Below are 27,658 nucleotides of genomic sequence, written 5' to 3'. Positions count from 1 at the left end.
CTATCATAGATGCTGTCGTTTGGATGAGATATTAAAAGAAAAGCTCTAATTACCTATTTCAGTTGATGCAGAAGAACCCACAATACCACACCCTGGCCAATATTTAAAACTTGATCTGTTTTTATGATGTTGGTTATGTTCTTACAGTTTGTGGGAGTTTGCTAGGCAGTACCTAATTTTAAGAACTCCATATTGAATTGGAAATCAGAAATATTCAGCATCTTTGATAGAACAATAATAAATCCGTTGCTTCTTCCTATCTCAATTCATTCACATTTGCTTTTCCTTTCATCATCTCAATATTATATATTTATCTTTCTTACAACCACTGGTGAATCATTCAGGAGTTTGTGAAATAAACTCCACACGATACCTTAGTCTCAAATACATATTAAGACAAAGTCTCAGTGCCATGCTTTAAATTAACAGAAATCATTTAGCAAAAGCCTGTATGCTTCTGGAGTTATAGTGGACTTACTATATGCAATGATGGGGAGCCAATGACACTGGACGTGCGTTGGTGAAAAATAGCTGCATGATTTGTTTGTTGGAAACACTGCCTTCTCATTTCAGCTGAGGAATACCTACAACAAAATAAATAAAAAGTTAGGATAAAATAAAGAATTGCAGATGCTAAAATCAGAAATTGCTGGAGAATCTCAGCAGGTCTAGCAGCATCTGTGGAGAGAGAAACAGCTTAACATTTCAAATCCAGTTTTCTCTCCACAGATACTGCAAGACCGGCTGAGGTTCTCTTTTAAAGGTTTTTGTAAAAAGTTAGGTTTAGACATTGACAGGATTCTTTTATGATTTATTTGTTTTGCCATTCTTAATTTTCTGTTTCAGGTGGTAGATTCAGAGGAATTTATACAGACAGAGCTGGTCTCGATTAGCTCAGAAAACTCCACTTTTCTCTTTTGTTTTATGCATGTTGACTGGCAAAGAAAACCCCACAATAGAGTCATAGAGATGTACAGCATGGAAACAGACCCTTCGGTCCAACCTGTAGTCAGATCAGATGAGTATCTATTGTGGCCTCAACAAGACTTCACTGTCAAAGAAATGAGGTTGAAGCAAACACATACATCCCAATTTTACCTCCAGGCAAGTAGACACCACCGGTAACACCATCATCGAAATGACCCACTGCAATAACCTTTATTCACACAAAATTATGACAGAGCACATGAGTGCGACAAACCAGAGTGAAGAAAGATATTATTCAAACATCCTCCTTTTAATACAAAGAAAATTTAAAATTACACGCTCTCTTATTTACAAGATGCTCAACATCCATGGTCCACAATCCTGCATGAACAAAACAAAACTTCACATCTTTCTAGTCTGTTCCAGTTAGATGTAATTGATATACATAAATTACACACACAATTTTTAAAAGATTAGTATCTGTGAAATGATGACTGTTTGTCTAATGTCAGATGGATGCTAGGATGACTCAAATACAGTCATAGTTAGAGTTATACAACACAGAAACAGACCATTCAGTCTAATTTGTCCATGCCAACCAGATATCCTCAATTAATCTAGTCCCATTTTCCATCATTTGGCGCATATCCCTTTAAACCCTTCCTATCCATATACCCATCCAGATATCTTGTTTTTTAAAATATATTTTATTGAAAAAATAGATTTTTTAATATTACAATAAATACAAAACAATACAATTCAAGGCAGTACAAAAAAAAACACAAATTAAAAAACCCAACCCACCCTCATCTACAAATGTATAAACAGATGTAGAAAAATATAAAATTTTTAAAAACTAGCTATATAACTAAATAAATAATAACCAGCAAATTAATAAGTAGTAATAACTCAGCCAAACATACATTCACAGTTCCTCCTCCCTGGATATTGGACTCATAAAACACAAATGGTACAGCTATATAAAAGCCCTTATTATTGTGGCAGATAAATCTATCTCCAAGTATTCCAAAAAGGGCTGCCATGTCTTATAAAAATTCTCAGTTTTGTGGTGTACCATACTTGTTAGAAGATTCAGGGGAATATGCTCCATAACAATCTTCCGCCAACCCGACAGACCTGGGAGTTTTTTGGATATCCAACCTAACAAGATATTCTTTTTTGTGCAGAAAGTGAGGATATTGAAAACCTTTTCTTTTGTGCATCTGCAGGGAAAACACTGGGCAGGCCCAGAAGAGGAGAAATCGGGTCCTTCTCCACCCTTACACCCAAAATCCTCTCCATTGCACCCATCACAGCACTCCAGTATGTTTGAAGCCGACCATAAAATCAGAGACAATGGGTGAAAGCGCCCGTACAGACCTTGCACTTAGGACATGCTGAAGATACCCCTGGTTTAAATTTTGACAAATGGTCCGGAGCCAAGTGGACCCTGTGGAGAACCTTTAACTGTAAAGCAAGGGTCCTATTGCAAATTGATATCTACCTGCATTTTCCCAAATATTTTCCCATGCCTCTGAGGAGACTTCAATAGTGTAGTCTTTTTTTGAATAAAATCCCTAACTTGAAAAAACGAAAGAGGTCTCTATTAGATAACTCGTCCTTCCGTACTAACTGATCAAATGACATCATTATGTCTCCCTCAAATAAATCGCCCATGCAAGACACACCCCTGGCTGCCCAATGCTTAAATTTTGAATCTATCATCTCCAGTTGAAAATCTGGCATACCCACTAAAGGTGTAAAAGATGTTTTGCCAATATTGCCTTCCCTCTGCCGAATTGCCCTCCATGCTTTAACAGTGTTGATGACTATTGGGTTATGGCAATATTCCCTAACTGTCCTCACTTTGTCCAGAAACAGCAAACTGGTAAGTGGGCACCTTGCCTGGGAGACTTCGGTATCTAATCATATTGAAAAGGGATCCCCACAAACCAAATCACTCAGGTAGGATAAAAGTGAGCTTACTTGGTAGCTGTTAATATCTGGAAGGTCCACTCCCCCCAGTCTGTGAGGTAGTTGTGGTTCAGCTAATTTACTGAGGAGCAGCTTACGATGGCAGAAAAAAGGAGTTGAACCAGCCATTCACTCTCCTGAATGTTTGCTTATTGAAAATCAGGGGGAGAATCTGTATCGGGTACAGCAAACAGGGAAGAATATTCATTTTAATAAGTGCTATCTGGCCCAACCACGAGACTGGAAGTGCCTCCCATCTTTGAAGGTCTTGTTTAATTTTGTCAAATAATTGAACAAAATTGGCTTTGAACAGCCGATCCAGAACTGGAGTAATGAATATGCCCAAATACACAAAACCCTGCTGTGACCACCTAAATGGGAATCAATATTCGCCCTCGAGACTTAGCTCCTTCATAAAACCACCCACAGGCATAGCCTCTGATTTTGCAAAAATTAATCTTGTACCCCAAAAAAAGGGACCAAAAGCGGAGATACATTGCATCAGGCAAGGCACTGAAACTGCTGGATTTGACAAATAAAATTAGGGCAAGGTCCACATACAATAAAATTTTATGTCATTTTGACCCCACTTCTGGAGCGGATATATTGGGATCCCCACGAATGGCTTCTGCCAATGGTTCAATCACTAACGTAAAAAGCAATGGTGAAAGGGGAAATTGCTTGATCGCATCCCATTGGTGACGACCACCGCAAGAGCGCCACTGTAGAGAACCTTTACCCATCTTATTTAAAACTTCGCCCAGATCAAACCGTTCCAGAGTATAGAAAAGGTACGGCCACTCAACTCGGTCAAGTGCCTTCTCTGCATCTAGAGAAATCACCAATCCCTATATTGACTGTTGTTGACAAGCTTGAATTACATTAAGCAGCCTCCTAACATTATTGAAGGATCTGCGGCCCTTTATGAAGCCCGTCTGATCCTCTTTAACAATAGAAGGTAACACAGTCTCCATCTTAACGCGAGAACCTTAGAGAGGATTTTAAAGTCCACATTTAAGAGTGAAATGGGCCTGTATGAAGCACAGTCCTCCAGGACCTTCCCTTTTTTAAGAATAAGCAAAATATTGGCCTCTCTCAGAGTTGGTGGGCGACGATCCTGACTGTATGAATCATTAAACATATTGAGCATCGGGCCTGACAGTATGTTTATAAACTCCTTACAGAATTTGCTGTGACGTCCGTCAGAACCGGGCATCTTTCCACTCTGAAGCTGCCTCACAGCTTCCACTACAAACCTACCGACTCCCACAGCTACCTGGACTACACCTCCTCCCATCCTGCCCCCTGTAAAAACGCCATCCCATTCTCCCAATTCCTTCGTCTCCGCCGCATCTGCTCCCAGGAGGACCAGTTCAAAATACGTACAACACAGATGGCCTCCTTCTTCAAGGACCGCAATTTCCCCCCCGACGTGGTCGACGGTGCCCTCCACCGCATCTCCTCCACTTCCCGCTCCTCCGCCCTTGAGCCCCGCCCCTCCAACCGCCACCAGGACAGAACCCCACTGGTCCTCACCTACCACCCCACCAATCTCCATGTACAGCGCATCATCCGCCGTCACTTCCGCCACCTCCAAACAGACCCCAGCACCAAGGATATATTTCCCTCCCCTCCCCTATCAGCTTTCCGTAGAGACCACTCCCTCCGCGACTCCCTTGTCAGATCCACACCCCCCACCGACCCAACCACCACTCCCGGCACCTTCCCTTGCAACCGCAGGAGGTGCAACACTTGCGCCCACACCTCCCCCCTCACTTCTCTCCAAGGCCCCAAGGGAAACTTCCATATCCGCCACAGATTCACCTGCACCTCCACCCACATCATTTACTGCATCCGCTGCAGCCGGTGTGGCCTCCTCTATATTGGGGAGACAGGCCGCCTACTTGCGGAGCGATTCAGGGAGCACCTCTGGGCCACCCGGACGAACCAACCCAACCAACCTGTGGCACAGCATTTCAACTCCCCCTCCCACTCCACCGAGGATATGCAGGTCATTGGACTCATCCACCGCCAAACCACAACAACCCGACGGTCGGAGGAGGAGCGTCTTATCTTCCGACTGGGAACCCTCCAACCGCAGGGGATGAACTTGGACTTCACCAGTTTCTTCATCCCCCCTCCCCCCACCTTGTCTCAGCCGGATCCTTCCAGCCCGGCACCGCCTTCCTGACCTGCAGTCTTCTTCTTGACCTCTCCGCCTCCACCCTACTCCGACCTATCACCCTCACCTTGACCTCTTTCCACCTATCACATTTCCAACTCCCCTCCTCCAAGTCCCTCCTCCCTACCTTTTATCTTCTCCTGCTGAACACTCTCTGCTCATTCCTGAAGAAGGGCCTGTGCCCGAAACGTCGAATCTCCTGTTCCCTGGATGCTGCCTGACCTGCTGTGCTGTTCCAGCAATAAAGTTTCAACTTTGATCTCCAGCATCTGCAGACCTCACTTTCTCCTCACAGCTTCCTGCACTTCTTGCTCTGATAGCAGGGCATTGAGAAAGGACTCTTGTTCAGGGGTCACGTCCAGAAACTTCAGATCCTTAAAAAAAATTCCATTTTGGCCCACCCTCAGATTGGTATAACTTAGAGTAAAATCTCTGGAACGCCACATTAATCTTTTTAAGAGTCCCGTGTCAGGTTCCCAGACCCTTTCCTAATCACCGTAATGGCTTGTGGGGCACTCCTTTTCCTGGCAAGATATGCTAAGCATTTGCCTGGCCTGCCACCATGTTCATATAGCCTTTGCTTTGCAAAACCAAGCTCCTTCTTTGCTGTCTGCATGAGCATGGAATGCAGATTGCAGCGCAGTGATCCTCTGTAGCTTGGCCACCAAGGGTCTGTCAAAGTAAGCCTTCTCGGCTGCCTTCAACAGTGCTTCCATGAGACATTGCTGCTCACCCTTCTGCCTCTTCCTACTGGCAGAGTAGGAAATAACTAACCCCCTGGCATAGGCTTTGGCAGTTTCCTAAAGGACGAATGGACTACTAACCGAGCCTGTTAATGTCCAGGAACACCCAAAATTCCATAGAGAAATACTCCACAAACTTATTATCCTTGAGGATAAAGGGATCCAGTGCCTTGAACCCACTGTAACATCCTTAATCTTAACCAACAGGTACACTGGAGCATGATCGGAGATGGTGTGTGATCGGAGATGGCAATATTACCAATCGTACAAGATACCACCAAGTCCAGGGTTGCCCCAGGGGTCAGAAAAAAAAAATCAATCCTGGTGTGACATTTGTGCGGATTGGAGAAAAATGTAAAATCCCTGCCTGTAGGGTGGCGACACCTCCAGATGTTCACCAACCCTAACTCCACACACACACCCACTAACTGTTTAGTTTGTACAGAGGATATCAAGGGACCTTTGGGTAACCTGTCTACTGTGGGATCCATGAGACAGTTAAAATCTCCCGCTATAATGATATGCCGGGACTCGAGACTTAGCAGTTTAGAAAAAGCATCCACCAAAAGTTTAAGGGGATGAGCTGGGGGACAATAAATATTTAAAACACTATATTCTTCCCCATTTATCAAAACTTTAAGAATTACAAACTTCCCGTTTGTGTTTTCAACACACTCCAACAACTTAAATAGGAGATTCTTCTTAACCAATGTAGCCACTCCCCTACCTCTGGAACTAAATGATGAAAATAAACTCGATCAAAGCCATTCTGCTGTAATTTCAAATGCTCCCTATTATCCAAGTGTGTCTCCTGTAACAAAGCAACACAGGGGAACCTCGATTATCCGAACGTGATGGGTGGGCACTATTTCGTTCAGATAATCGATTATTTGGTTAATTGATTAAATGCCTTTCCTCTGTGGCTTGGAGTTTTTAAAGACTGCTACCCATTCAGGAGACCAGCAGCAGCACACAGCAAGCAAGGCCCCACCCCCCCACCCCCAACACCGTCCCACACCTCCTCCACCCCCAAAACCACCCCCTCGCCCCAACCCCGTGCAACACATCCCCCCACCCCCAATACCGCTCCACCACCCCCCTGCAACACCTCCCCCTGTCCCCAACACCACCTCCCTCCAGCCCCAACCCCCTGCAACACCTCTCCCTGTCCCCAACACCGCCTCCCTCCAGCCCCAACCCCCTGCAACACCTCTCCCTGTCCCCAACACCGCGTCCCTCCAGCCCCAACCCCCTGCAACACCTCTCCCTCTCCCCAACACCGCCCCCCCAGCCCCAAACCCCTGCCCCAAACCGTCCAACACTGTCCACTCTCCGGGGCAGCTGGACTGAACACCAACAAGATTGCTGCAGTTGTCTTTGTGGGGTAAGTCTCCAAATAGCGCGCGCGTGCTCACACACACAGAACTTTTTACTGCAACGTTTTGACAGGTTCCACCTTTGCCCTGTACAGGACAATGTTGGAGAGATTATGTGGGGAAGGGGGGGGTTAGGGTACACCCCTGTGTAGAACTCCAGGGAAAGTGTGGGGGAGAGAGAGAGGGTGGGAGGTCAGTCATTTGGAGATGGTGCCTGTTTAATCACTGAACAAAAGACGCAATCACTGTTGGAAACACGTTTTTGATGTAATGTTTCCATTGGGACCTCGAGATCTCCTTCGGATAATCTGATTGTTGGATAATTGGTATTCGGATAATCGAGGTTCCTCTGTATTCACCTTCCCCTTTCTAAGGCACAAAAGTACCTTCTTCCTCTCAATTGGTGAGTGACTTCCCTTAATATTCCACATACACCATTTAATCAAGTCATTAGTCATAATGTTCTGCAGTAAAGTTTATATTCCAGAGAGGAGGAACTTGAACCACAAATCACTGAACCTTAGTGTCACATAATCCATCAAACATAAAAACTACATAAACTAAAATCACTACGTTTAACAAACCTACAAAACTCTTAAAAATTTAAAAACAACAAAAACCAAAAAAAAAACCAACATATAAAGCGCCAATAGGGGAACTCACCCCCTGCCCAGAGGGGGCAACTGCCCATCCCAAACTACGCATAAATTGGCATCTAGCCATCCCAACCATCTTCACTTCTCCCAGCTAGAGCTGCACCGCAAACACAAGCAGAAAAGAAAGATAACACACCATAGAATACCAATATGAATAAATAAAACATTTTTATTTATCCTTTGGTGCATCTTAACTTAGAAATTGAAAATACATGTCTGAACCGCTGCCAAACAGTTTAAACCAAATTATTATCAATAGAGAAAAAATAGAAAAAGAAAGCTCCAGCTGGACTTCCTCTGTTTCTTTTACAAAACGACAAAGACATACCCAAATAACGCTACTATTTATACATATTACATTGTTCAGATTAGGTTAAATTTGTCCACAAAATCTCTTGCCTTCTCCAACGTGTCAAAGAGATGTATGGATCCCTCTAAGGTGTCCGAACCACTGCCAGGTGCCTCAGAGAGGACTGGATCCCTAGCTCCCTCAGTCTTCCCTTGACACAGTCATAAGATTTTCTTTTCTGGATCACCGCCGTTGAGAAGTCCTGGAAGAACATGATCTTACAGCCCTTGTAAATTAGGGCCCTCAGATTCTTCCCCTGGATTCTGGAAGCTTCCACGATTCTCTCCTTATCTCTGTAGTGATGGACCCACACCAGGAGAGGATGAGGAAGAGGACATTGACCCCGATCCGATCTCTGCACCGTGACCCGGTGAGCCCTTTCTATCTTCAATTCTCTCATGCCAGCCTCCAAGTCAAGGAATTTCGGCAGCAATCCTCAACAAATTCCGCAGGTCGCTCACCTTCCTTACCCTCAAGCAGACCGAATGTTTTTCTCCTACCTCCATTTTGAAAATCATCGCGCAATTGGTCATGCAAATTACAGACCTGTGGTTCCAGGGCTTGGATTCTATCCTTGGACGAACTGACAATGGCTTCTACCACTATGACCCTGTGCTCAACCTCATCCATCCTCTTTTCCAGGTCTCCCAGCTGCTGCGCATGCTTCTGCAGCATGAGAGAGATTGGAGCCAGCTTCTCTTGTATTTGTTTCCCCCAACATCTCACGAGATTTTGAGAGCTCATTCACCAGGGTCTGGAAAGTAATAGAGTCAGAGGACCCTGCAGGCCGCGCTGCAGACCCGGTCTCGGACACTCCTCCTCCCTTTTTTGGCATCACTGGACGGCTAGAAATACAGGTAAGTTAACTTTTCAAAGTTTCTTGGGACTCTTTCTGGAGGCCAGATATCGCGATGATCCGGGTTGGGCGAGTTGAAGGTTCGTGCTGCGGTGCAGAGCTCTTTAATGCGATCTTCCTAGATTGCCGCCATCTTGGATACCCAAGATGCCTTTTAAATGCTGTAATTTTTCCAGCCTTCACCACTTCCTCTGGCAGCTCATTCCATACACGCACCACCCACTGTGTGAAAAAGTTGTCCCTTAGGTCTCTTTTATATCTTTCTCCACTCACCCTAAACCTATGCCCTCTAGTTCTGGACTCCCCCACCCCAGGGAAGAGACTTTGTCTATTTATCCTATCCATGCCCCTCATGATTTTGTAAACCTTTATAAGGTCACCCCTCAGCCTCCGACGCTCCAGGGAAAACAACCCCAGCCTATTCAGCCTCTCCAGGTATAGCTCAGACACTCCAACCCCTCCTTGAATATTATCTTTTCCATGTAAAATTATTTCCTTCAGTTCAACAGTTCTCTTCAAAGGTGACGCTGTCCCCAGCTGCTCTCAAGTTGTTCAACTCTCTGCGGATGTTTAATGTAAATTTCTCAGTCTTCTCAAATTGCTCAGGCAGCCTGAATCACCATCTGTTCATGTACAGTTGTAACAGACCACATCTTTTTTTGGGACAGCGGATTGAAAATTAAAATAAGATGGACACTGCTCTTAAAAAGGGAGAAGGAACAATGCGTTTTGACAATAAAAAAGGATTAGTGCATATAAACAATGTTATTGTTTGGGATCCCAGAGTCCAGACAAAGTGGCTCGATTTGTCCTGGGTTTAGGAGAGCTCAGTACAGCAACAGGCCTTTGATTGGTCAGACTGCAGCTTGACAGATCCTGGGAGGGAGTGTAGTAAGGAGACTTCTAGAAATTAAATGCATCAAATTTTCTCTCCAGCCTTTCTGTGTAAAGTTGCTCTCTCCAATTTGTTGGAACAGTAGAAAAACTACACCTGAAAATGCTGAAAGAAATACTTCTAAAATACAAATACAACAAAAAAAACAGATAGTGAATCCAACCAAGTAACCAATAGCCGACAAAATGACCAATCCTGTGCAAATAATACTGAGTGATCATCAAATAATCGAGAATTCTATTTACCTATTTGCGATTTTGGACTTGTGATACATAGAATGTAGAACAGCACAGCCCAGGAACAGGTCCTTTGGCTCACAATGTTGTGCTGAACGTGACACCAAATGAAAGTAATCCCATTCTGTCTGCCCTTGGTCTATATCCCTCCAGTCCTTGCATATTCATGTGGTTACCTAAAAGTCCCTTAAATGCCCTTATCATATCTGCCTTCACCACCACCCCTGGCAGCTCTACTACGACAGAACTGTGATCTTCTGAATACTGCTTTTCCCTTCACTTAATGTTTGTGTGTGCCTTATTCCCTTTGTGTGTCACTGCCTGTGTGTAACAGACAGTATAGGGAGAGAGGGAGAATTTAAAGTTATAAATCCTGTTATTTTACTGTGCTTGTTAATTGTTACATTAAATTGACTTCGGTTTTAAAATCATTACTGAAGGAACCTGCTCTGGCTTGCATTTAGCCAGGGTAGCAGTCGGAGGGAAATTGGGACGTGTAGTAATTTCATTAAATCCTAACATTTGTTGAGGCAAATGTTGGGGAATAGTGGGGCTTGAATTAAAGGTTGGTTAATGTGGGTCAAGGAGTGGCAGATGGAGTTTACATAAATATGAGATGCTGCATTTTGGAAAGGCAAATCAGGACAGGACTTATACACTTAATGGTAAGGTCCTTGGGAGTGTTGCTGAACAAAGAGACCTGGGAGTGCTGGCTCATAATTCCTTGAAAACTGAGTCACAGAATGACAGGATAGTGAAGGTGGTGTTTGGTATGCTTGCCTTCAGTGGTCAGTGTATTGAGTATAGGAGTTGGGAGGTCACGTTGTGGCTGTACAGAACATTGGTTAGGCCACTTTTGGAATACTGTGCTCAAGTCAAGATGGCGGCAGATAGGATGCTCCAACTGGAGCTCTGCCACTCCTTTTCTCCCACTTTGGTCTCTCGGTAGGTCCGGGCCTGATCTCCTGGTGAGTTGTGGTGGGTCCAGGGCCTGGTCTCTTGGCAGGTCATGGCAGTGTCTCAGCTCGGCCTGGGAGTGAATCCTGGACAGGCGGCAATTTCTGCAGCAGCTGCTTCAACAACAGACAGCTAAGGTCTTGCAGAGAGTGAGGTGAGTGGAGCACTCAAAGACTGTTAAACCTTTAGCTTTTTCCTTTATTTTCCAAGCTTAAACGAAGAAAACCTTAAAAGTAAACTATAACTTACTTTTTCATTTTTCTACTTTTCAATTAAATAGTGCTTAACTTTTTTAACTCTCGTTTCTCTTAAGTAGTAAGTTTGGTGATAAATATCGCATTCCCTCACCCAGAGCATGTCCTGTACTCAAGGTCCTCCATGCTTCCAAGTGTTGTTCAACAGGAGGGGCGGTACATGGTTAACAGCTGGAGGTTTGTTTGCCCATGCTCCTCCTGAAGACGTGAAGGGTCCAGAATCAATGTCAAGGACTCCCAAGGGAAATCCTACCTGTGCCCCACTGTGCTGCCATCTCTGCTGGGTCTGTCCAACCAGTGAGGCAGGACATACCACAGGATGGTGATGGCAGTGCCCAGGACATGGTCTGTAAGGTATGATCCCAGCTGTTGCTTGGCTAGTCTGTGACACAGCTCTCCCAGTGTTGGCACTGGACCCCAGAGGCTAGTGAGGAGATTGCAGGGTCAAGTGCCACGTGACAGCTTTAGGTTGACTACTCTGCCATTCCTCCCTCCCGGCTTCCCCCAGCTTATGTCAGGGAATGGGAGACTTTGCTGGGGCATCACCAACAGCATCTCACTCACTGTTTGATGAAAGATCAGAATCTGAAACTTGAACTCAGTTTCTCTCTCTCGCCACACAGATGCTTCCAGGCCCTGCTGGCTGTATCCAGTTTTATCTGGTTTTAAGCCCTCCTGAAGAGCTTGGCATTGGAAAAGAATAATAAAAAGAATAATAAAAAGAACACCGGCTTTGAGACTGGACTGAAACTAAATTTATTCTGACATTAAAACATGAAAATCATTTTAAATATAAATGAGCTTGATGCAAATAAAACCCTGAGCCCCAAGTAGAAAGGAAAAAGGGGGTTTAAAAAGGACCAAGTCAATAGATGTGAAGCTGGAAAAGCACAGCAGCTCAGACAGCATCTGCGGAGCAGGAGAGTTAATGTTTCAGGCCGAAGCGCTCAGTGAGGACTCAGGCCCAAAATGCTGACTGTCCTGCTCTGCTCTTCCAGCTACACATCTATTGACTTTGGCTTCCAACATGTGCACTCCTTACTGTCTCAAAGTTTAAAAAGGCCAACCTCCTTTAGATAGGCCAGAGTTGTCCAATTAGAATGCACTCAGTTTTGCAAAGTGACAGAGAGGTACCCTGGGAATAATAGAGCTTGGCAGATGCAGTGGTTGGCTGGATAGTGGAATGTTGAACAGAGCGCCCAAGCACCTTTCACATTCAGTTATGAGGGCAAGGCAGCTATAATGCAGGTAGGGTCAATGTTGCTGGTTCTTTGAATGTGTGCACAGGAGGATGCCTACTTTCCAGAGCACATTCTGATGCAGAGGATGTATTTTAAGCTATTCATGATGGAAGCTAAGTTTATGAATATTGGTTCCATTTCATTGAGCTTACAACAATGATCTATGCATAAACTTTTTGAAAATACCACCAGATATTGCTTCAAACTAGCCAGAAGCTTCACAAAAATTCTAAGTGTAAAATAAGTTTCAGTTTTCACTGCATGTAAGGGGAGGTAGAGGCAGAAAGCTGCATAACATTTTAGTAGCATTTAGATAGGCACTTGCAACACCGAGGCATACAAGGTATTGGCCTGGTGCTGGAAAACGAGATTACAATAGGGAGGTGGCTGTTTTTTGATCAGCATCAATAAAATGAGCTGAAGGGCTTTTTTCTGAGCTGTGGATCTCCAAGACTGAGCTGTCCATCGAAAAATGTGTTACTGGGAATGTTTTTCAAACATGGGTTATGGGGGGTCTTCAAGAACAAATCGTTTGCAAATCTCTGTCTCGGATTATATAGATGCCCCTATTGATCAATTTCAAACATCACTAAATCAGTGAAACTCTGGCAGATATTAATACATTCCTTGGGACTTGAATCCTCCAGTTTGTGAATATCATAGCCAACTATCCAAAAAAGAAAATAAATTCAGCAAATGGAGAAAATGTTTTGTTTGACAATGTCACAAAGCTAGTCATTTTTTTCTAAAAACTGTTCCTTGGCACAAGGAGACTTTGTCCTTGATTTTTTCAGCGGGGCAATAAACCAGGCCAAGCTCCGATCAGTCTGGTTTGGTGCAGAGATGAAAAAGATTTTATGGGGCCTTTTGTTTATGTGTAAACAGATGAGACTTCAGGCCAAAGTGGTCATGTTTTAGAAGTGACCAGTATAATGAAAGGGGAGTGGTCAGCTCTCTAGCTGAGCTGAGCAGTTTTAGTTCAGTCCTGAACTGGTTGGAGGTTCAACAGGGAGCTGTGTGGAAACACTCTCTCTCTCTCTCCTGCCCTTCAACTTCAACCTGTAAGCATGTGTTCCATTTATACTGGGTTTTAAAGGGAGTTTGCTTATTGGGACTGTTGTATATATTCGGAACAGCATAATTAAGTCTAGTTGGATAGGTTTAGCTCTGTAGGGGGTCTTTAGTCTGGTCTTTGTGAATAAATTTTTGTCTGTTTTAAAATCTAGTAGCCAGCCTAGCTATCTTTCACTGTATACTTACTGAAACAAATTGCAAAGTTATGGTCTGAGCTGCCTGCTTAAAGTTTTGAGTGGTCTGGCCTGGTCCATAACAGACTGAGGGCTCTTTGCAGGTAGGTGCTAGTGTCTTTATTTCAGGTGTGGTTTAGTTGGGTAGACAAAGCTTGGGATAGGAATGGCTCTTTCAGTTGCCAAAAGGTTTCTGGAGGTGGATGCAGTGACTTTGGAAGTTTTGCAAAAAGTGATTAAGACCAACATGCTTCTGTGAGGAAAGGAGAGATAATTACAGCAGCAGTTCAGCATTTAAACTTGCTGGAGAATCTATAGAGATGGCAAGGATTCAATTGCAAATGAAACAGCTTGAGATAGAGGCGAGAGATAAGGAAAGGGCAGCAGAATTGAAACAGTTTGAGTTACGATTAAAAGCAGGAGAGAGAGGAGAGCTTCTGAACTTCAAAAACTGACACTTAAAAAGGAAAGTTAACTTAAAAGGCTGAGGGTAGGCTCAGTGAGGAAGTAGTGGGAACTCATGTGGAAGAGAACAATGAACACAGTACATGCAGCACAAATACATCAGAGAGTGATAGAACACAAAATGTTCCTTTCAGGTTGAGATTTTGCTGAATTGCTCAAGAAACAAAATTTGTATATTTGAAATATAATTACAATAGCTCATCAGTAACATAAGACTATAAAGAACGAAGAAATTGTATTTGTTTCTTTCAATTAAAATGCTGAGCAGGTTTTACATCATCCAACAACTTTAAAAAGGTAATTCAAATTTCCACAAACTGTCACTTTGATAACAACACATTTTGTTTTGCGGAATAAGTTTATAGGAGGATACAGTTCTGAAAACAAAGCACTGAACGAGGCCATGCCTTCCAATAATTCTGCTGCTTTATTATTCATGTTGTTGATCATGCATTTTGTCCATCCTCTTCTTGGAAAAGATATAGTCTTCCTTTGGACCTTAAATGATTTAAATCGATAATAAAACACCAGCTGAAAAGCTCATTAACTTTTGGTTTAGAAGATTGTGTTTTGACAGAAGGTTAACATTTGGAAGGGATCACAGAAAGAAATTTCTGCAGGAACTTTCAAAAGCCAATTGAATAATGCTTGAAGAGAACTAATTTGCATGATTTTGGGGGGAAACTTAAGCTATGGGACTAAATAAGACAGCTTTTGAATGATTTCTATTTGTGCTATAATACAGGATCCTATGTCTATTTATGAATGGCCAGGACTCAACATCGCTCACTTCTAAACCTTCTATCAATTGCTCTGGATCTAGGGGGAGTCTGCCACATTCATCATTTATTTAAAATGATGGATCTGTATTTGGTTTAAAGAAAAGGTTGATGAGGACTTCTGGAGTTTGCATCAATGATAAAGGAATCAACCTGGAAACAGTATCTGGAAGGAGGAAGTTAACAAATGAAAGCCATATGGTGGCAGACACACAGGAAAACACCACTCAAAACAGCAGGGGGAGAACAGAGTCGGCACATTTATAAGGAACTGTATATTATCATTAAGGATTATGAGCTGAAGGCAAAGTTAAAGTACAGACTCTGGACAATTCTACGGTCATGATAAATGGCTGATTAAACTGTTTAATAAGTTTTATAAATAGATTCAGCCAAAGGAAGCTCTGTGTAATCTGTGCCATCAGGCTGGGCACCTAGGTGACAAGGTTCTGCAGGTTTTCTGGAATAACTGTCTTCTGGACACTTGGATAGAATACAGCAATCACTGTTGGTGACTCCAGGATCAAATCCATCAAGTGAGAAAGGGAGAGGAGATGTTGTTCCAGAGGTCACGTTGGAAAGACAGATTGTACACGCTGTCACATTTTGCACGATGTGATACAAATGCTTGTCATTTCATGAGCTAATCTTTTCTCACTCTAATTGCACATGTAATTAACAGATTGTATTATTTGACAAGATGATGCAAAAAGTGGTCAGCTAATATTTCCATTTAGAGATGATTTAGTAAATTGGGTTATTTTGGATGACTGTTCCCCTATGGGGATCTTAATATTTACAGTTTTGCATATTGTTAAGTATCAAGAGCCACATAAACGTTTCCTTGCAAGAAACCCTGGGGACTTCCTTCAAGGTGGTTTTATTTTCCATTGCTATGCCTGTTTGTACAATTCTGACAAGAGTTAGCCAAGTATGGTTCACAAAACAGGTCCAAATTTAATTTATCCCCTAAAGTTCTGTCAAACAGAGAGATCTAGAGGTTCAGGTACATAGATCGTTAGCATAGCATCACATGTGGACAGGGTAGGGAAGGTAACATTTGATATGCTTGACTTCATTGCTCAGATCATGGAGTACATGAGTTGGGACATCATGTTGTGGTTGTACAGAATGTTGGTTAGGCCACTTTTGGAGTACTGTGTACAGTTCTAGTTGGCTATAGGAAAGCTATTATCGAATTAGAGAGGGTGCACAAAAGATTTAAGGATGTTATCAGGATTGGAAGATTTGAGTTATAAAGGAGAGGGTAGATAGGCTGGAACTTTATCAATGGAGCACAGGAGGTTGAAAGGTGACTTTATAGAGGTTTATAAAATCATGAGGGGCATGGATATGGTAAATAGCTGCAGAGCTGGGCTGAGAGGTGGCAAATGGAGTTTAATGCGGACAAGCGTGAGGTGATTCACTTTGGTCGGAGTAACCAGAATGCAAAGTACTGGGCTAATGGTAAAATTCTTGGTAGTGTAGATGAGCAGAGAGATTTCGGTGTCCAGGTACACAGACCCTTACAAGTTGCCATCCAGGTTGACAGGATTGCTAAGAAGGCATACAGTGTTTTAGCTTTTATTAATAGAGGGATTGAGTTCCGGAACCATGAGTTATGCTGCAGCTGTACAAAACTCTGGTGCGCCCGCACTTGGAGTAATGTATACAGTTCTGGTCACCACATTATAAGAAGGATGTGGAAGCTTTGGGAAAGAGTGCAGAGGAGATTTACTAGGATGTTGCCTGGTATGGAGGGAAGGTCTTACGAGGAAAGGCTGAGGGACTGGAGGCTGTTTTCGTTGGAGAGAAGAAGGTTGAGAGGTGACTGAATAGAGACGTATAAGATAATCAGAGGGTTAGATAGGGTGGACAGGGAGAGCCTTTTTCCAAGAATGGTGACGGCGAGCACGAGGGGGCATAGCTTTAAATTGAGGGGTGATAGGTATTGGACAGATGTCAGAGGTAGTTTCTTTACTCAGAGAGTAGTAAGGGTATGGAATGCTTTGCCTGCAACGGTAGTAGATTCGCCAACTTTCAGTACATTTAAGTCGTCATTGGACGAGCATATGGAAGTACATGGAATAGTGTAGGTGAGATGGGCGTCATATTGGTATGACAGGTCGGCGCAGTGGGCCGAAGGGCCTGTACTGCGCTGTAATGCTCTATGTTCTATGTCTTCTCCTAGCATGGGTAGAGGAGTTCAAAACTAGGAATCATATTTTATTAAGAAGAGAGAAAAAAAAACTTAAAAAGGGATAGAAGGGGCAACTTTTTCAGACAGAGGATGGTTCATATGTGGAATGTGCTGCTCGAGGAAGTGGTAGATGAAGGTATAGTTAGAATATTTAAAAGACATTCGGATAGGTACAGGAAGAGCAAAGGTTTAGGAGGTATATGGGCCAGATACAGGCAAATGGAAAGAGTTATTTTATTACACTGTAATTTGTACACCACTGTGCCTGTTGCCTTGATGTGTCAGGAATTACTGTGCTGTCTTGCGGGTTTTGCACTTCAGGCTGCCCTGTGTATGACTGTGTAGTTTGTGCTGTCCATGTAGTGTCCTTGGTCCTGGAGGAACACGGTCTTGTTTATATGGGAAATGAAGAAAAGGAGGAGATTATTGGCTGCGTGTGTCTGGAAGAGCTGTGGTATTTTTTTAAAAGGTGGTTATTAGTCAGTCAATGACAAACGGTTTTTAAACAGCTGAGGGCGGCACAGTGGTCAGCACTGCTGCCTCACAGAGTCAGGAACCCGGGTTTGATTCCAGCCTCAAGTGACTCTCTGTGTGGAGTTTGCACATTCTCCCCGTGTCTGCATGGGTTTCCTCCCACAGTCCAAAGATGTGCAGATTAGGTGAGCTGGCCATGCTAAAGTGCTGATAGTGTTCAGGGATGTATAGGTTAGGTGCATTAGTCGGGGAAAATATAGGTTAGGGGAATGGGTCTGGGTGGGTTACTGTTTGGAGGGTCAGTGTGGATTTGTTGAGTCAAAGGGCCTGTTTCCACTCCGTGCGGATTCTAATTCTGCAGGGATTCTACTGTATCAATTGAATATGGTAGAAATGACAAATAAAGCTACTCTTGTGTTTATTTTGGGAAACCTCGTGAACAGCGATGAGTTGGTCTGAAGGGTCTGCTGTTCCCATGCTGCATGAATCTATGACTATATCTGAAAACTTTATTAATGCAATGATGTTAATAGCATTGTGAGCAGTGTGGGCAAAAATACCACTAAATGTTCAAGTGAAAATCTAGATAGGTTTTCAAAGATATAGGGTATGGCCTTACCAGAGACACTCCCTTGCAAACTCAATAAAAATATAATATTAGTAACAATGGCACGATGCCATAGAAGGAAGAGTACGGATAAATGGGATACAGTAGAAAGAAAACCTGAAGATGTTGGAGAAACAGAAACAGAAATTGCTGGTTTGTGGAGACAAGAAGCAGAATTGAAGTTTTGAATTCAATGACCCATCATTAGAACAGGCTTTGTGTCTGACTGACATTAATGAGTGGAGTCCCATGAGGTCTGTGCTGGAGCCTGAACATTTTATAACTTATAGCAATGACTTGGATGAGGGAACAAAAGCATGGTAGCTACACTGCAGAGGACACAAAGCAAGGTTTAAAAAAAAACTGCTGTGAAGAAAGCTTATGGAATTTGTAGAGACTGATTGAACAAAAATCTGGCAGATGAAGTATACTTTGGAAAAACATGAAGTTGTTCATTTTTGTCGGAAGAATGAACATTAAAGTCTTACTAAAAAGGAAGTGGACTGCAGAATTCTGGGTTACAGAGGTATGTGGATGTCTTGTTTAGGAATCAAAAGATATTACTTTGCAGGTCTAGGGCATAATCAGGAGGACATATGCGATTTTATTTTGATTCATGTCTGAGATTTGATGTTCGCTGGCTGGCCTATACCTAGCTACCATTGCAAAGGTAGTAGTGAGCTACCTCTTGAACTGCTCCAGTCCACCTTCTGTGGCTTCACCCACAATGCCCTTAGGGAGAGAATTCCAAGATTTTAACCCAGTGACAGTGAAGGAACGGTGATATATTTCCAAGTCAGGATAGTGAGATGCTTGGAGGGGAACTTGTAGGGGATGGTGTTCCCATGTATCTGCTGCCCTTGTCCTTCTAGATGGAAGTGGTTGCAGGTTTGGAAAGGACTGTCCGAGGATCTTTGGTGAATTTCTGCTGTGCATCTTGTAGAGAGCACACATTGCTGCCACTGAGTGTCAGTGACAGAGGGAGTGGATGTGGTGCCAATCAAATGGGCTGCTTTGTCTTGGATAATGCGGAGCTTCCTTACTGTTGTCATAGCTTGACTTATCCAGACAAGTGGGAAGTATTCTATCACATCTTTACCTGTGCCTTGTGGAGATGCTTTGGGCGGACAGAGGGTGAGATATTTGCTGCAGTATTCCTAGTTTCTGATCGGCTTTTGTAGCCACTGTATTTATATGGCGAGTCCACTTGAGTTTCTGGTGAATGGTAACTCCCAGGGTGTTGATAGCAGGAAATTCAGTGACGGCAACACCATTGCATCTTGGTATTCAATGGTCAGATTGTATCTTGTTGGATGGTTATCACCTGGTATTTGTGTGACATGAATGCTACTTGTCACTTATCAGCCCAAGCCTGGATATTGCCCAGGCCTTGACATATTTAGTAGTTGCTGCAAGTCCAAAATGTTGAAACTAGTCATAGCTTAGCCAACTTAGTTCTGACTTTGTGCAATCTTACTCAGGATCTTACACAACAATGACTGATGCAGGAAGTAGACACATTAACCTGTTGTATGGGGATGCTGTTCTGAAGTCAGGATAAAAGCACATTGTTCAGTCAGAACATCGTGTATTTGGGTTGTTTATGAAGTCTCTCACTCATGTGTGATGAGTGCAGGTATTCAATAGAAAAAAAATGAAAAAAGATTAACAAGTGCTTCATTCTCCACGCTCGTCTTTCAGATGGTTTACATTTCTCAGTCATTTAACATGGTAGGTTTCTCTTGTCTGACCAGGAGAAAGTGAGGTCTGCAGATGCTGGAGATTAAAGTTGAAACTTTATTGCTGGAACAGCACAGCAGGTCAGGCAGCATCCAGGGAACAGGAGATTCGACGTTTCGGGCACAGGCCTTCCTGAAGAAGGGCCTGTGCCCGAAACGTCGAATCTCCTGTTCCCTGGATGCTGCCTGACCTGCTGTGCTGTTCCAGCAATAAAGTTTCAACTTCTCTTGTCTGACCACCTGAGCTGGGCTCAGTTTTCTTATTTAGTAACAGTGAGTCAGCAATTACTCTTCGGTCATGACCCTTCAATAAAATCATGGAATAGGTGTGTTCTTCGACACTAGTCACAAGAGGTTTTGGGGATAAATACCCAATTATTAGCACAGTGATGTACCTAATAAAGACACCAATTGTGATGCCAGAAACAGTGATTAATCTAGGAATCTCAGGAATAAAATCAGAGAAATAGAGTGATAAAATCAAAAAAGGAGAGTGAAGAATAACAGCACTAAAATCCATGCTGAAAGATTATTTTTTCTTTGTCCTTTACAGCTGTGTTACTGACATGCCAACATTTATTACCAAGCCCCAATTGTCCATTTGCATCTTTAACTGAGAGAGTGGTTCAAGCTGTGTAAGAAAACAAACATGTCTGTTAATACAGAAATAAAATACTCTGGAAATCTGATATAGAAGTAGAAAATATTCAGCATGTCTGATCACTTGGTGTGAAGAGGGCAGAAGACGGTACAACTGGGTGGGAGGGGTCTTTGATGATGTTGGCTGCTTTCCCGAAGCAGTGGGAAATGTAGATGGAGTTAATGGATGGAAAGCTAGCTTGCACGATGGACTGGGCTGTGTTCACAATTCTCTAACTTCTTGCATTCTTGAACAGAGCAGTTGTGGTGCATCCACTGATTCCTAACATCCAGAGTCTTCGTTTTTTTTTATTTATACCACTACAGTACTTCATCACACTGTGCACAGGCATCTTGCATCTCCTCAAAATGAGGTTTGCGTGCTGGACAATCAATCAGGACTCTCTTGGTCAATCCCAGTGGTGAGAGACCCAAACGGTGCACCATGAACATAGCCTGGGAGCTCCACAGAATAATAACACCATCACTGCTCTGAGTGGAGCACAGTGGATAAGAGAAGGCCAACTCAAAAGAACGAGGCGGTGGAATGAGGGTGGATACACTTTCTTCTGGAACCAGAAGAACTCAGACTCCATGGGATGGTCTTTGCAATAAAAACAAAACAGTTGCCTGTTTTACAGAGCCCCCTACCCCATGATAAAAAATAAATGCCTCATGAACCTTCAGTTCAGCCTAACCCAAAAACAATACATCACGATGATCAGTGTGTACACCCCAACACAATGGATGGAGCCAGAGAAAGTCTACTCCAGTCTTGATCAGTCGCTGCCCCACGTTTCAAAGGGAGACAAACCAATCCTGTTTGATGACGTCAGTGCCAGAATTGAGAGAGGCACAAACATCTGCAAATGGAGGTGGTGATACGCAAGCAAGGTAAATGTTAATGAGTGTGAAATAACTCCACACAGGCCAGTATCCTGTCACCAAGTCCCCCTTAATTTACACAGGAGCTGTCCTTGACTGTAGCACTGTCTCACTCAGTTTCATACCCCGGACTATCAGTGTCTCGGTGCTCCTCCAAGTCCCCAAAAAGCAGGGTCCATGGACAGCCAAACAACAACATGGATCAATTCTCTTGCCCTGGCAGCCTTCTTTCAGCAAGAGCAGATATTAACGATACCTGTGTGTCAGCACAGCCTTTGACTGTCTGAGGAACAGAGTGGTGAGGAAGACCAGAGACCTAGCACCAAGCTCATGGTCTATAGGGCAGCAGCGTTACAGCACTCCCATAAGCAGAGGCAGGCACATTGTGCAGCAGCCTCCTCCAATCCCTGGAGAAATATCATCAGCAATGTCTCTGCAAAATCCTGCGAATCCAATGGCAGGAATGTGCTGCAATATCAATACCTTCTCCAGGCCCAACTTCCCAACCAACAAGAGATTCATTACAGTCAATCATCTTCATTGGTCAGGTCACCTCATTCATGTAGGCAGAGTTTACAAGGATGTTGCCAGGGTTGGAGGATCTGAGCTACAGGGAGAGGCTGAACAGACTGGGGCTGTTTTCCTTGGAGGGAGGCTGAGGGGTGACCTTATAGAGGTTTACAAAATTATGAGGGGCATGGATAGGATAAATAGACAAAGTCTTTTCCCTGGGATCGGGGAGTCCAGAACTAGAGGGCATAGGTTTAGGGTGAGAGGGGAAAGATATAAAAGAGACCTAAGGGGCAACTTTTTCACGCAGAAGGTGGTACGTGTATGGAATGAGCTGCCAGAGGATGTGGTGGAGGCTGGTACAATTGCAACATTTAAGAGGCATTTGAATGGGTATATGAATAGGAAGGGTTGGGAGGGATATGGGCTGGGTGCTGGCAAGTGGGATTAGATTGGGTTGGGATATCTGGTCGGCATGGACGGGTTGGACCGAAGGGTCTGTTTCAATGCTGTACGTCTGACTCAAAGTGAGTACTGCAAATGCTGGAGATTAGAGTGGTGCTGGAAAGCACAGCAGGTCAGGCAGCATCTGAGGAGCAGGAAAAGAAGAAAAAAAAATCTACATTTTGGGCAAAAGCCCTTCATCAGAAATTAGGCTGGGAGCCTCGGGAGTGGAGAGTTAAATGGGAGGGGGGTGAGGGTGTGTGGGGCTGAGGAGAAGGTAACTGAGTGCCAATCAACCCCACTGCCCCATGTCTGAACATTTCAACTCCCCCTCTGCGGAGGACATGCAGTTCCTCAGCCTCCTCCACCGCCACTCCCTCACCACCTGATGCCTGGAGGAAGAACGCCTCGGTACACTTCAACCCCATAGCATCAATGTGGATTTCATCAGTTTACTCATTTCCCCTCCCCCGCCCCATCTTACCCCAGATCTAACCTCCTAGCTCAGCACCATCCTCATGATCTGTCCCAGCTGTCAATCTTCCTTTCCACCTACCCACACCACCCTCCTCTCTGACCTATCACCTTTATCCCCACCTCCATCCACTTATTGTACTCTTAGCTACCTCCTCCCCAGCCCCACGCCCCTCCCATTTATCTCTCCACTCCAGAGGCTCCCACCCTCACTCCTGACGAAGGACTTTTGCCCAAAACATCAATTTTCCTGTCCCACCTCACTTTTGTACCTGACACAAGACATACAAAAGACAGTCCTGTACTCCATTCCATCACAGTTTATCAAGCTGTTTCAAGTACATCCTCAGGAGTTATCCCTGAAAGAAGTGTAACATCCTCAACAATTCAAGGAAATTGCCCACCCAAGACCATCCAACCAAGCAACCATGAAAAGGTGCCAACCTTCGAGCACCTGATGGAGGTCACGCATAAACACGGAAAAGATAATGTGATAACCCAAGCATCCGACAATACTAGCCCTACCAGTGGTGAAGTGTAGAGAGCCAGCATTGCTGTATTTAGATACCTCAGGATCCACTAATCTTTGATCCTAAGAGACTTGTGAGCAAGTGAGACAGAGACAGAAACACAGACACAGCCAGACAGAGTGAGAAACACACAGAGACAGAGACAAAGAGCAAGAGGACAGAGAGAGACAAAACAAGTGACAGACTCAAAAGGTCGTGCACACTTAAAACCGGACATGTCTCCTGAATGCCAAGTCTAAATATACAGTTACTGTGACAAATGTGGCAGGAGGACTGATGACAAGAATTGAAACCATTCTTCCTGTCCTAACTGTCTAAAGCTATTTTCTCTGTTCTCTCAAAACAAAAGGATCCATTTTCAAAATTCCATACAAGTATCAAAGTGTTATCCGTTTCTACTGCAATGTCTGTTTTATGTGTTTGGCATTTTGTGGTGTAAAATTCCAAGCAGTGGAATGTGGTGAAACGGTTAAAAATTATGTCCCAATACATGTGTGAATCTAACCGGAATGGAGGTGTTGCTTAGTCCCGTGTGAATCTTCTTATCTGTATGTAACCAGAATGGAATGTGTTTTTTAGCCTTGCTCTGCTGTTCACATGAATGTTTATATCTGGAAAAGAGTATATCAGCTGGAAAAGTCTCCAGTTCGGTGAGTCTGCTCCGGGGTTACGTTTAACCGCCGAGCGTGGGTTGTTGGCAACCGCTCTACGAGAACTGACGGCTCCCAGTTTTGGTAACATGTAGAGTGAGTATAAGCCAGACCCGTTGTTTGGACCTGGTTGTGGCGACGATGCGGGGAATAAAATGCCCATATTCTAGCAGACTCGCCTCTTGGTCGTTTGTTCTGTGTCAGACTACTCTCCTACGAACCTGACCTTGAGAATTTTTTAAAACATTTGGCGTAGTCGGCAGGATCAATCGCAATTGAGGAGAGATTTTGATACAGAACAATGTTTTGGAAAAAGACTAAGAAACCAGAAGAACAAACTGTGGAGGTCCCGACCGTCCCGGGATGGCATGGATGTGGGCATGTACGTGGCAGTTTGTTTGAGAAAGGATCCCAGTCCTGCCGAAGAACCCCTTGCCTGGGGTACAGCGGAGGATGTGGGCATGTCCAAAAAGCTGAAGCGGAGTTAACAGAATTGAATGGGATTGAACTGAACTGAACTGAGTGGAACTGAAGTGAATCAAATTGAACGGAACAAAATGGAACTGAGCTAAATTGAATTGAAATGGACGGAACTGAATTGAACACAATTGAATTGAACTGAACAGACCTGAACTGAGCTGAATTGAATTACACTGAATTGACTGAACTGAAATTAACTGAAACGAATTGAACTGAATTAAGCATAATGTAACACATGTATTGGGCCAAGCAGTGGAATGTGGTGTAAAATTATGTCCCAATACATGTGTGAATCATAATGTAACACATGTATTGGGCCAAGCAGTGGAATGTGGTGTAAAATTCCAAGCAGTGGAATGTGGTGAAACGGTTAAAAATTATGTCCCAATACATGTGTGAATCTAACCGGAATGGAGGTGTTGCTTAGTCCCGTGTGAATCTTCTTATCTGTATGTAACCAGAATGGAATGTGTTTTTTAGCCTTGCTCTGCTGTTCACATGAATGTTTATATCTGGAAAAGAGTATATCAGCTGGAAAAGTCTCCAGTTCGGTGAGTCTGCTCCGGGGTTACGTTTAACCGCCGAGCGTGGGTTGTTGGCAACCGCTCTACGAGAACTGACGGCTCCCAGTTTTGGTAACATGTAGAGTGAGTATAAGCCAGACCCGTTGTTTGGACCTGGTTGTGGCGACGATGCGGGGAATAAAATGCCCATATTCTAGCAGACTCGCCTCTTGGTCGTTTGTTCTGTGTCAGACTACTCTCCTACGAACCTGACCTTGAGAATTTTTTAAAACACATTTCAATTTTAATAACAAGTTTAAGCTGAAATCTTCCCACCATTTAAATTAAAACACATTCCCACAATGAGTGCTGGAGCTCTAATTCACAGTTATCAAAGCAATGCTCACATTTCAAACACAAGGACATTGGAACAGTGGGATTTTTATACAAAATGTTGTGTTGGTGTTTCTAAACTGCAATGATCCAGCTGCTCAAAAAAGGTAGCTCACTACCACTTTCACTAGGGCAATCAGACATAGGCAATAAACAAATATTAGCCCAACCAGCAACACCCATACCCAGTGAACAAATAAAAAGGCAAATGGATTCTGCTTCTGACTGACTACCCCAACCACATAATTTGATTCAAAAAAAGTTTCAACAGCTGAGTGAAGGCCCTGTATTTACTATCCATTCTAAATATTCATGCAAATCCATCTGGGGTGACAAAAAGGGGTTATTTGCTTACGACATGTCAGAAGTCCTTTGAAAAAAAACTAACACGCACACAAGTTTTTAAGGCCCCAAAGAATTACAGCTGGGGAATTTAAATTCAGTTAATTGAATAAAACAGAAACAAATAGCTGTAATCAATAAAAGTGGCTATGAAACTTCTGAATTGCTACTAAAAGCCACTGCCTTCCCAATGTCCAATGGGAAAGGAAATCTGTAACGTCCTTATGGATGGAACCTTCCCACCTAAGTCCTTGTCAGAACAGAAACGCTTATAGGTTTTTAAAACCACAGCATGGAGAGTAAGGGGTTTTGTCTTCTTCGTTCGTAAAACTGACCCACACAGAGTGAACAGTTGTGCATTATATTTTAGATAGAAGGATCTGGAGATTTTATTGGTTGGGGGAAAACGCCCACAGCTAGAAGCCAGCCATTTTGCTTTCTGTTTGCAGGGATCTTGGCTGAAGCTGGAGAGTTGATCCGAGAGAAGAGAGACAACTTGGAACAGGTAAAGGAGAGAAAAACTAAAATCTTCATACTAGTAAAAGTTTCAGACCAGAAGTGTTTGGTTAAAATCTTTAAGGGTTTGAAGCTAACAGTCTCAGCTCAATTGTATAAACATTCAAAAGAAGAGATCAGATTCTTAAAACGAGGATTCAAAGCCACAGCAAAGTCAAACCCAATATCTGGCAGAGAAAGAAATTAGCTGCATGTTGGAACAGTGTAAAGAGCTACTATTGGGATTAATGAGATTGTAGTTTTTTGAAATATAAAACTTGTATTATATGCAAATAAAATAGATAAACCAAGCTATCTGCATCTCTTTGTACAATAAGCCTCTGGTTTATTGCTAAAAGCAAATCACAGCTTGCACCTCAGTGAAAGACCACCTCGTTAAAACAGAACAAATAAAAAAGAAGAGATACAATCGGGTCAGACTGCTGGCTGAGACCTCTCTTATCCATTAACAACTTTGGGTGGAATCAGGATCGTCTTTGGAAGGGTATGGTGGTGCATAAGAGACTGGGTAACATGCAAAACTGGAAAATTTCTCTATAATTTGATTTACACATTCAAGTAATATGGCAATGAGGAGAAAAAGTGACTGGGACATAATAATACTTGCCAACATAACAAATGTAAACAATGAAGCCAAAAGCATGAGTTTTAGGATATTTTAAAACCGTGTATCCAACAGATAAACTAGATCAAACTAAAACAAATCTAACAAGTGTCAATGAGCTTAATTTCGACTGGTCAGACGATGATAAGAAAATGATGGGACACACCCCTCGCTAAAGGATGTGAGCACCCTGCTGTATCATAGAATTATTGATATAAAATATCTGTAACTAAGCCAATGGTCTGGGATTTTTTTAATTAAAAAAGTTATAAGATAGGATATTGCTACAAGTTCACAAAACCTCCTTTGTCATTCAGCATAACAGGTAAATGGTGGTCAGTTAGCTCAGATGGCTGATTTGCAAGAGAGATAGTGACATCAACAGAGCGGGTTGAATTCCCACACTGGCTGAGGCTATCATGAAGGACTCTCTTTCTTTCTCACCCTCTTCCCTTGCCGGAGTATGGTGACCCTCAGGTTAAACCAGCATCAGCTGTATCTCTCTCTCTAATGACAGCGCAGCCCAGAGGT

The 27,658-nt window shown here is 43.3% G+C and overlaps 1 protein-coding gene across 4 annotated transcripts in view; it reads right to left on the bottom strand.

The window, feature by feature from the left end:
* Window positions 1–27,658, bottom strand: part of dock8 (dedicator of cytokinesis 8) — a 301,292-nt gene that overhangs the window by 256,016 nt on the left and 17,618 nt on the right. For all 4 annotated transcript variants that reach the window (XM_043718191.2, XM_043718205.2, XM_043718201.2 and 1 more), the window contains exon 2: window positions 479–584. In XM_043718191.2, coding sequence (XP_043574126.1) covers window positions 479–584 — 106 coding nt within the window. The remainder of the gene's footprint in view (window positions 1–478; window positions 585–27,658) is intronic.

This window comes from Chiloscyllium plagiosum, unplaced genomic scaffold, assembly GCF_037043375.1.
Source record: "Chiloscyllium plagiosum isolate Xiang-an unplaced genomic scaffold, Cpla_swu_hap1 HiC_scaffold_2, whole genome shotgun sequence".
Taxonomy (NCBI): Eukaryota; Metazoa; Chordata; class Chondrichthyes; order Orectolobiformes; family Hemiscylliidae; genus Chiloscyllium; species Chiloscyllium plagiosum.
Note: the sequence above shows the minus strand (reverse complement) of the source record. Positions and strands in the feature narration are given on the sequence as shown.